Raw genomic sequence first — 11,469 nt, 5'->3', positions numbered from 1 at the left:
AAAATCCCCTGGAGGAGGAAATGGCAACCCACTCCAATATTCCTGCCTGGAAAATTCCATGGACAGAGGAGCCTGGTGGGCTACAGTCCATAGGGTCACAAAGAGTCAGATGTAACTGAGTACACACTATGGAGAACAGTATGGAGGTTCCTTAAAAGCTACAAATATAATCCAGCAATCCCACTCCTAGGCATATATCAAGTGAAAAACCCTAATTCAAAATGACACATGTACCTCAGTGTTCATAGCAGCACTATTTACAGTAGCTGAGCCATGGAAGCAACCTAAATGTCCGTTGAATGGATGGATAAAGAAGCTGTGTTACATATATACAATGAAATACTACTCAGCCATAAAAAAAGAATGAAGTAATTCCATTGGCAGCAACATGGATAGAACTAGAGATCATCATACTAGGTGAAGTAGGTCAGAGAAACACAAAATCACTTATGTGGAATCTAACATAGGATACACATGAACTTACAAAACAGACTCATTGATGCAGAAAACTTATAGTTACCAAAGGGGAGAGAGTGGAAGAGGGATAAATTAGGAGTTTGGGATTAGCAGATATGCAGTACTATATATAAAACAGGTGAACAACAATGTCCTACTGTATATAGCACAGGGAACTATATTCAATCTCAAAATAAATGATAATGGAACATAAAAATAACCACAGGATGGCACTGAATCCATAGTTGAAAATCAAGACCGATCCCATGAGGTCAGGAAGATCTAAATAAAACAGCTGTCAGAGGCTGATGACCTGAGCATTGCTATACCCACTTCCAACTGTGTGTAGGCAGGGATGTTGAAGGAGTGTTCTGTAAAGGGAAAACTGGAGTTGAAGCAGTGTCTTTGAGTACTGAAGTGAAAAGTGTGTCCTATTGTGACTGTGGAAATTGGCAGCAGAAGCCAGAGTCAAGAAAACAGTAAATATGGAGTAAATCAGGGTAACAATAGAATCATCATGAGAAGAAAGGCAAGGGTAGCGAGCGGTAAAGTTGACATAAAGCCTATGGTGAAAACTACTAAGGAGCTTAAATGAGTCCAGGATTCAAGTCATCAGAGCAGGTAACCAAAGGAGAAATACTTGGGGGGGGGGGGGGGAGGTGAATGATGTGAACTGTGACTCTTTAGTGGTGAGGTTTAGTATTGATGATTTAGACAGATCTCACTCATTTTTGTGTGACATACATTGCATTCCTTTCTCACCCTAACCTGTACCTTCCCAATCCTGGCTGGATGGCAAGTAGTCTGACTTGAATTCTTTCAACAGGCATGAAATTACCCACATGCTGAGGTGCAAGTGTAAGCCATGCATAACAGTAACAGATTCACTTACTCCACACTCAGATGCTCAAATGTTATTTTCTTTAATCTGTTATTCCTTGTGAAATACATCACTAAGGTGAATTGGCTTCTGCTTTCAGTGCAATTTCTGGTATCTATGTGAAAGTGTTAGCTACTCAGCTGTGTCCAATTCTTTGCAACCCCATGGACTGTAGCCTGCCAGGCTCCTCTGTCCATGGAGTTTCCCAGGCAAGAATACTGGTATCTACAAATACCCTTGCCATCTCTTGTGTGACCACTTCCAACTTGCCTTGATTCATGGACCTGACATTCCAGGTTCCTATGCAATGTTGCTCTATACAGCATCGGATCTTGCTTCTATCACCAGTCCTTTGACTGTGTGGATCACAATAAACTGTGGAAAATTCTGAAAGAGATAGGAATACCAGACCACCTAACCTGCCTCTTGAGAAATCTGTATGCAGGTCAGGAAGCAACAGTTAGAACTGGACATGGAACAACAGACTGGTTCCAAATAGGAAAAGGAGTACGTCAAGGCTGTATATTGTCACCCTGCTTATTTAACTTATATGCAGAGTACATCATGAGAAACGCTGGACTGGAAGAAACACAAGCTGGAATCAAGATTGCCGGGAGAAATATCATTCACCTCAGATATGCAGATGACACCACCCTTATGGCAGAAAGTGAAGAGGAGCTAAAAAGCCTCTTGATGAAAGTGAAAGAGAGCGAAAAAGTTGGCTTAAAGCTCAACATTCAGAAAACGAAGATCATGGCATCTGGTCCCATCACTTCATGGGAAATAGATGGGGAAATAGTAGAAACAGTGTCAGACTTTATTTTTTTGGGCTCCAAAATCACTGCAGATGGTGACTACAGCCATGAAATTAAAAGATGCTTACTCCTTGGAAGAAAAGTTATGACCAACCTAGATAGTATATTCAAAAGCAGAGACATTACTTTGCCAACTAAGGTCCGTCTAGTCAAGGCTATGGTTTTTCCTGTGGTCATGTATGGATGTGAGAGTTGGACTGTGAAGAAGGCTGAGTGCCGAAGAATTGATGCTTTTGAACTGTGGTGTTGGAGAAGACTCTTGAGAGTTCCTTGGACTGCAAGGAGATCCAACCAGTCCATTCTGAAGGAGATCAACCCTGGGATTTCTTTGGAAGGAATGATGCTAAAGCTGAAACTCCAGTACTTTGGCCACCTCATGCAAAGAGTTGACTCATTGGAAAAGACTCTGATGGTGGGAGGGATTGGGGGCAGGAGGAGAAGGGGACGACCGAGGATGAGATGGCTGGATGGCATCACTGACTCAATGGACGTGAGTCTGAGTAAACTCCGGGAGTTGGTGATGGACAGGGAGGCCTGGTGTGCTGCGATTCATGGGGTCGCAGAGTCAGACACGACTGAGCGACTGAATTGAACTGACAAATACCCATTTACAAGAGTATTAATAGAATGCGGGTTTTGATTAAATGATAAGGGACTTCCCTGGCAGTCCAGTGGTTAAGACTGTTTCCAATGCAGGGGGCATGGGTTCAATCCCACTGTGCCACATGCCCAGTAAATAAACAAACAAATGATAAATGACTAGTACAGATAGTGGTTGCTAATGTGGGCAGGAATTGTTTACAGAATAAACTCTTATTTCACTTTCTATCTTGATCTTTAGAGCCCTCTGTCCGTCCTCTACTTGGCAGTTATCAAAGGTTGTATTTATTATCTCCCCCTTCCAAATGTGTTCTTCTCAAGGGCTCCATAATTAAATACAGAAATGACTTCAGTACCCACCCAGGGACCATAGATGTCATCTGTGATTCCTTCCTACCACCCACCTCTTGATCTCTCTTGAGTCTGTCTGTAGCTCTCTACCTGGCTTCCCTGACTATCATTTAGATCACAGTTCTGTGATATCAAGGGCTTCCCAGGTGGTGCAGTCGTAAAGAATTTGCCTACCAATGCAGGAGACACAGGTTCGATCCCTGGGTCCGGAAGATCCCCTGGAGGGTGAAATGGAAAACCACTCCAGTATTCTTCCCTGGGAAATCCCACAGACAGAGGAGCCTGGCAGGCTATAATCCATGGGGTCACAGAGTCTGACATGACTGAGGGACTGAGCACACGTGTGCACACATACACACACACAGTGATGTAGCCTGGCTGCCTGAACACGTGCGCACACGCACACACACACAGACACTGCGATGTGGCCTGACTGCCCACCACAGCCTCCCTCCACCACCACCTTGCCCCCCACCCAAGCCCTTCTCTGAACCACATCCACAGTGAGAGTTCTAAAGAGCAAATCAGCACCAGCTATGCAGGAGGTAGAGACAGTGTGAGTAATATTTATAAAGCAGCATAAATGTGGCACTGGAAAGTCTTTGCTTTGGGCATATTACCCTCTCTGAGCCTGGCCTACACTCTTACCATGACGCTCAAAGTGGCTCCACAGTTAAGAAGAATCAGTGATCCAAGGGATATGGTGAGGGACTCTAGTCCTAAGACTAAGACAGAACTGGCCCAGGCTAGCTATACACACCAGTACCTGCTCAGGAAGTGATGGAGAAATAAGCTAGAAGGAACCTAGTTCCCTAAGTGCTGGAACAGAACCCTGGCAATCGCCTTCCTCCAAAGTTTACATGTGAGGACCTAAACTTATATCTTCGTGAAGTCATTGCTCCTGGGGGGAGAGACGGCTGGGTCTCTGTTACCCCTATGTCTCCCAGAGATGGCCACAGTCAGGCCCAAGGAAATCCTGGTAGAAGTGCTGTTTGCAGACTTCCTGCTGTGAGGGACTCTTCCCTAGCAGGCTAGATTCCTGATTCTATATGAAGCTGTTTTTTTCCACTTTGACTCAAGTAGCCCTTTTTTGTTCCAGAGGGAACTGGCATGACCACAACTGGGACTTCTCTTGCTTCTCCAGATAATTTAGTGGCAGGTTCACTCTACCTGAAGTCTGGGATTCAGCAGAACTCCCATTCAGTATCTTATGCTCCAGAGGTAGTCCAGTTTTTTTAATGACACATATATACACACACACATGTACATGTATACACATACACAAATGTACACAAATATTAATATGGATTACTTAATACATATTAATTATAAGGTTAATATATAGACTATAAAGAATTTCTACACATCAATAAGGAAAAGTTAGGGAATTCCCTGGCAGTCCCGGGGTTAGGACTCCATGCTCTCACTGCTGAGGGTCCAGGTTTGATCCCTGGTCAGGGAACAGAGACCTTCCACAATCCACATGGTACAACCTGGGGAAAAAAAAAAATTCAAAAGCCCAAAAGGAGGCTGGACAAAGGATATGAATCAAAAACTCACAAAGGAAGAAATGCAAATGACCAATAAACATATAAAAAGAGGCATAATTCCATTAATATTTGGAGATTAAAAATAAAAACAAGACACCATTAACACCTAACAGATTGGCAAGTATTTAAAAGTTTAACAAAATATTGGCAGGGATATGGAAAGTAAATTGGCACAGCCAATCTGGATGCACTTAAATATCAAAAATTTAAATGCATAAATGATGTGATATGTTAATTTCATCATCCCACTGTCCTTGAGAACTAGAAGTCTTAACATGAGAGGAAAGTGTGGTAGGCAGGCTCTAAGATGTCCTCCAGTGACCACAGTTTCCAGTATTCAAAACCTTACATAATCCCCACAATCTCTAAATAGCTTGCTTCTAACCAATAGAATGGGCTTCCCTAGTGGCTCAGATGGTAAAGAATCTGCTTGCAATGTGGGAGACTTGGGTTCGATCCCTGGGTTGGGAAGATCCCCTGGAGAAGGGCATGGTAACCCACTCCAGGGTTCTTGCCTGGAGGAATCCCCAAGGACAGAGGAGCCTGGCGGGCTACAGTCTATGGGGTCACAAAGAGGCAGGCACGGCTGAGCAACTAAGCCACACAACCAATAAATACAGTAATGCTGAGGGGATGTCACTTCTGTGCATAAGTGACCAAAAACACTGTGATTTCTGTTTCTTAGCTGATGCTCACCCTGAGGATTTTGATGAAGCAAGCAATCATGATTTAAACAAAACAAAAACATAATCTATAGACTTCAAGAGAATAGTTGCAAACGATGTGACCAATAAGGGATGATTTCCAAAATAAACACCTCATGCAACTCAAAAACAACAATAACAAACCCCAAACAACCGAGTCAAAAAATGGACAGAAGATCTAAATAGACATTTCTCCAAAGACATACAGATGGCCAAAAGGCATATGAAGTGTTCATCATCGCTAATTATTAGAGAAACACAAGTGATACAATGAGGTATCACCTCACACCAGTCAGAATGGCCACCATCAAAAAATCTACAAACAATAAATGCTGGAGAGGGTGTGGAGAAAAGGGAACCTTTCCACACTGTTGTTGGGAATGTAAATTGGTATAGCCACTATGAAGAACGGTATGGAGATTGCTTAAGAAACTAAAACTAGAGCTACCATATGATCCTGCAATCCCACTCCTGGGCATAAATCTGGAGAAAAATATGGTTTGAAAGGATACATGCACCCCAACGTTCACTGCAGTGCTATTTACAATAGCCAGGGCATGGAAAACCTGAATGCCCATTAATAGATGAATGGATAAGCAAGATGTGCTTACCACTGCACCACCTGGGAAGCCCCAGCAAATAAGATGCAATAGGAAAAAAGAAATGAAGGGAACTCTAATTGAAAGAGACAAGACCTATCAGCCAAACACATCTGGTAGATATCATGGGGGTCCTGAGTTAAGCAAACATTTAAAGACATGCCCTTCATGTCTTTCCACTTGGGCAGAGAGAAGTGAAGTAACTCACCTACAGCCACACCAGTGGACAGGAACCAACCACAGCACAGCAGCGCCCTGCCACCAAGAAGCAAGCGGGTCTCTCCTTCTCCCACCCTTTGGCTTTCCTCGCTCCTCTTCCCATCCAGCTCTGGCTGCCTGCGGAGTTCCTGCACCTGGCTGCCCTCACTCCCTGTGTCTCCCGTCCTATCACCATCATCATTAATATAACCTGACCTCCAGGAGTCCATCCATATATATTAACATAAAGAACTGGAATGTATACACTTACTGGGTATGTAATAATATAAGGTAATCACTCGCTGGGTCTCCCGCCCCACCATTAGCATCACCTGACCTCCAGGAATCCATCCATTTCTTCCTCTTGTGCACCACCAGGGTATCTGCACCACCCCCACTCACATTGCTTTCAAGACAGAGCTAGTCACACAAAATACTTGACACCTGCTTAAGTGGTTTCACCTACGTTTTCCGGATAAGGGAGAACAACTTTCTGGGGGCTGGGGTGGGTTGTGTTGCTTAGTCGCTATGCTGTGACTGATTCGTTTTGACCCCATGAACTGCAGCACACCAGGCTTCCCTGTCTTTCACTGTCTCCCTGAGTTTGCTTAAACTCGTGCTCATTGAGTTAGTGATGCCATCCAACCATCTCATCCTGTCGCCCCCTTCTCCTCCTGCCCTCAATCTTTCCCAGCTGTGGGGGGTTGGGGGGAGGACAAAGTTTCTGGATGCAAAAATCCCATGGATGGAGGAGCCTGGTGGGCTGCAGTCCATGGGGTCGCTAAGAGTCGGACACGACTGAGCGACTTCACTTTCACTTTTCACTTTCATGCATTGGAGAAGGAAATGGCAACCCACTCCAATGTTCTTGCTTGGAGAATCCCAGGGATGGGGGAGCCTGGTGGGCTGCCGTCTGTGGGGTCACACAGAGTCAGACACGACTGAGGTGACTTAGCAGCAGCAGCAGTGGGAAAGAGCACTAGACAGTCAGTCAGTCTCGAAGACTTTGCTCAACTTCGCCTGCTTGGGAGATGACAATCACTTCATGTCACCAAGCTGAGTTTACTCAACAGTGAATGTGAATGGCAAATAGCATGTCTTCCTCTTGTACGGGGATGGTGAGGAGCACCTGTGAAACCCCAAGGGAAAACTTTTTAGTCTACACCATAAGGCTTCTGCACCAGCCCATTCCCTTCCTGAGTCACCCTCCCAGGCAGCACCAACTCCCTCACCTGCTCCAAATCTTAGTGCAAATGCCTCCTTCTCAGTGAAGCCTTCCCTGACCACCCGAGATAATGAAACCCCACTCCTTTATCTGGCTCCATTTTCTTCTCTTTCCAAAACACTTTATTACACTGTCATTTATTTATTATGTGCTGTGTTTAGTCATTAGTTGTGTCCGACTCTTCGTGACCTCATAGACTGTTGCCCACCAGGCTCCTCTATCCATGGCATTTTCCAGGCAAGAATACTGGAGTGGGTTGCCATCTCCTTCTCCAGGGGAACTTCTGGACCCAGGGATTGAACTGATGTCTCTTCTGTCTCCTGCACTGGCAGATGGATCCTTTACCACAGCGCCACCTGGGAAGCCTCATTTATTATACTTACTGTTTATTGTTTTTCTCAAGCAGGGTACCCTCATGTGTCCCAAGTCCCCACAACAGTGCCCACTGGCCCAAAGTGCTGCTGACTGGCTGAGTGCTCTGCTCACTGCCTGAACTTCCCTTCTTTTCTAGATGCTCCTCTGCTCACAGGCACTGAAAATCCTTCATGTCACTGTCTTAAGTCTTAATGCCGGAGTGTGTTATCAGCGACTAGAACGCTTTGGACTAGACTGATGAAAGAGAAACTGAAAAGAAAAAGCAACATTCCCCAATTCTCCCTTTGGTTTCCTTAGGTCGCAGGCCTGCCCTATCAGGCCCTTTCCTCCCTTCTCTCCTCTCCTCCCCTGAGCTCTTCTCCTTTATGCCTTGGGCCTCTCTTTTATGGTTGCTTTCGTCTTTGTGAGCTTTTCTTTGCCTTTCTGGAAAGGTGAGACAGGAAAGGGCTGTCTGAGCCCTGGTGCTGGAATCTCAGAGGGACCAAACTAAAAGGTCTGTGTTGAAGGTGCGTGTGGTTTGTAGTAGCACCCTAGCTAAGGACATGCCGCTGAGTCCTTGTCCTTGTGTCCCGAGATGCTGCAGGGGGCAGGGGCAGTGAGGACTGCAGGTCTGCACTGTGCTTGTAAAACATGGACAGTTCCTTTACTGTCACCCTGGGAGTTCATGTGAAAGGGAGAGAGGAGGCATAGTGGAAGCTCTGGAACAGAGGCTTTTTCCTAAAGCAAACGTTTACAGGAACTACTTAGACTTCCCAAGTGATGAATCTGCCTGTGCAGAGCAGAGAATGCTGCCTGGTTTCCCAGCCCCCTCAGCCACCTGCCCATTGCACTTCATGGGCATCTCACGCCTCTGAGGGTGGGGCTGGCAGTGGCGAGCACAGGTGTAGGGGCAACATGCAGACATAAAGGGTTTCAGTGGGAGGATGAGAAGGAAATGAATTTGCCTGACACCTCTAGCTGTAGAAGGACCGTCAGGACTGTCTGGGGTCCTGATATTCAAATGTGCTCCATGAACCAGCAGCATCAGCACCACTGGGAGTGTGTTGAAAATGCAGATTTGTGGGCTCCACCATTACCTTTTGAATTAGAATCTATTTTAACAAGATTCCAGATGATTTGTAGATACTCTAAAATTCAATTAAGCATTGTTCTGGGGACTTCCCTGGTGGTCCAGTGTTTAAGCCTCCATGCTTCTACTGTCGGGGGCATGAAGTTCTATCCCTGGTCAGGGAATTAAGATCCTGCATGCTCTGAAGTAAGGCTAAAAAGAAAAAAGCCCTATTTTAAATAGTCTGCATTTAGCTAATGTTCTGTTTCCAAATGAAACAGTCAAGGAATTTTAGTTGTTGTTGTTGTTATGGTCCCCAAGCTATAAGGAAAACCAAATATACATACACATATATACACACATATATATATTTACATATATACACACACACCTATATATATTTACATATATATATACATACATACATATATAGGCTTCTTTAACTTTCTAAAAACAAACTTTGAAGACATGCTTAGCACGGTATATTTTTAAGTTGAACTTATAGTTCCTTTCTTTTGGAATTCTGATTAACATTTTGACAGTGGAGAAAAGTATAATGAGATTGTCAGTAGAGGCATTTAACATTCCATTTAGTTCAAACAGGATACTTAAAATTCCACCTACATTCATTAGATGATATTATTTCTTAGGTAAATCACAGTGTACATTTATTGAGTTATATTTTCAGTGCTTTACAAGTCTGTATTAATCTCATGTATCCTATAAGAAGGGTACTCTTACCCCCTATTAAATTTATAGATAGGGAGACTGTAGCATAGGGACATTTAATTAAACTGCCCAAGGTCACAGAGCTTACAGATGGAGAAGCAGGTACTGTGTTTAACCCTGACAGTAAACGGCTTGAACCTGCTGGTCTCCCCAGTTAAGCATAAGCTGCCTGAGGCCCGAGGCTCCATTTCTTTATAATCTCAATGATGCTGCTCTGCTGCTGCTTACAGTGGCCTTCCACATGGTTAAACTTCTAAAGCCTGTGACAGAAAAGGCTATGAATAAAACAGGCACATTGCAAAGGGTTTATTATTACTGGCCTCATCACATGGCACGTGGGATCTTAGTTCCCTGACCCAGGAATCTAGCCTGTGCCTCCTGCATTAGGAGTGTAGAGTCTTAATCACTGGGCCACCAGGGAAGTTCCACAAAGGTCCTAAAGCATCATCAGATTCATTATTTATAACAAAAATGGGAACCTTAAATATAGTAATGACCTGCACTGAGAATTTGGAGTTCAATATCAAAATGGGACATGGATTTCTAAACCATCAAATCTATACACCTCACACTAGGGGTAATGCTGCTTAGTAAATGAGTTTGCCAACCATTCTGATGAAAATATTAAAGAGAATATCCATTGCATTCCTGGGGAGATAGTTCACAATGATAATGATTTTCTATGGGAATAGGAACAATTCTTACTCCCCCAAACCTTATTGCGTTTAAAATGTTACTTTTACAAAAACAAAACAAAACAAAACAAAAAAAAACACCTCTGAATATCCTTTGAGTATATACACAAATGCTAGTCATTTAGAGTTGATCAATATTAAGTATTACTCAATAATGGCCCCTACATACCAATTTATTCCCAGGTAAGATTTGGTTGCTTTAAGGGAAATTGTTAAAATGAACCAAGGGATAGGGAAGAAGGAAGCTGCCAAGCAAGTGCCCACATGCTCACACCCACAGTCATCCACTCAGGAGACAGCAGCATGTGGTCTGCAAAAAAGTCATGCATTCCAAAGCAAATAAATTTCATAAGAGTAAAATAAGCTATTTGAATACCTTACTTTCCCGAGGATCACCTCACTGAAGGGCCCTGGTGGTCCATAGGGTTAGTTTAGTCCAGTTTGACAACAGTATGGATTCTAAAATGCCTAATGAGGTTGCAATGATGACTGAAAGCTTTCCCACACTCATCACACTCATACGGTCTCTCTCCAGTGTGGCTTCTCTGATGTTTTATAAGCAGCGTTCGCCTACTAAAGCTTTTACTGCACTGACTGCACTGATAGGGTTTCTCACCAGTGTGGATTCGGAGATGCTGGAAGAGCCCGGCATTCTGGCTGAAGGCTTTCCCACACTCATTACAGTTATAGCGCTTCTCTCCAGTGTGTATCCTCTGATGCTGAACAAGGTACGAGCTCAGGAGGAAGGTTTTCCCACACTCTTCACATTCATATGGTTTTTCCCCTGTGTGGATCCTTCTGTGTCTAATGAGGCCATTGCTGGCACTAAAGGCTTTCCCGCAGTCTTTACATTGATAGGGTTTCTCTCCAGTGTGGCTCCGCTGATGTTCAATCAGGCCTGACCTCTGGCTGAAGGTCTTTCCACATTCTTCACATTCATATGGCTTCTCCCCAGTGTGGATTCTCTGATGCTGAATGAGAACTGAACTCTGAGTAAAGCTTTTCCCACACTCGTTGCACTTGTGACGTCTCTCTCCAGTGGGCTGTCCGCTCTGTTTTTCTGCCCTGCTCTCATGTTTACACATTTCTCTATATTTAGAATCTAAAGGAATATCTCTTTGGAGTCTGCTATTCTCAAAATGTCCCATTTCTTTTAAGACTTCCTGTTTTGATGTCAAGTCCTGGTTTTGAAGTACAATTTCACCATCTAGAATAATAAGTAGATCAATGTCATTTTTTTCCTT

General features: G+C 44.0%; 1 protein-coding gene across 1 annotated transcript in view; it reads right to left on the bottom strand.

The window, feature by feature from the left end:
- Positions 1-11,469, bottom strand: part of LOC138069278 (zinc finger protein 184-like) — a 1,142,341-nt gene that overhangs the window by 787,665 nt on the left and 343,207 nt on the right. Inside the window, exon 4 of the mRNA XM_068960531.1 lies at positions 10,716-11,238. Within this exon, the coding sequence (XP_068816632.1) occupies positions 10,716-11,238 (523 nt within the window). The remainder of the gene's footprint in view (positions 1-10,715; positions 11,239-11,469) is intronic.

Source organism: Capricornis sumatraensis, chromosome 22 (assembly GCF_032405125.1).
Source record: "Capricornis sumatraensis isolate serow.1 chromosome 22, serow.2, whole genome shotgun sequence".
Lineage (NCBI taxonomy): Eukaryota > Metazoa > Chordata > Mammalia > Artiodactyla > Bovidae > Capricornis > Capricornis sumatraensis.
This window is presented reverse-complemented; position numbering and strand designations above follow the sequence as displayed.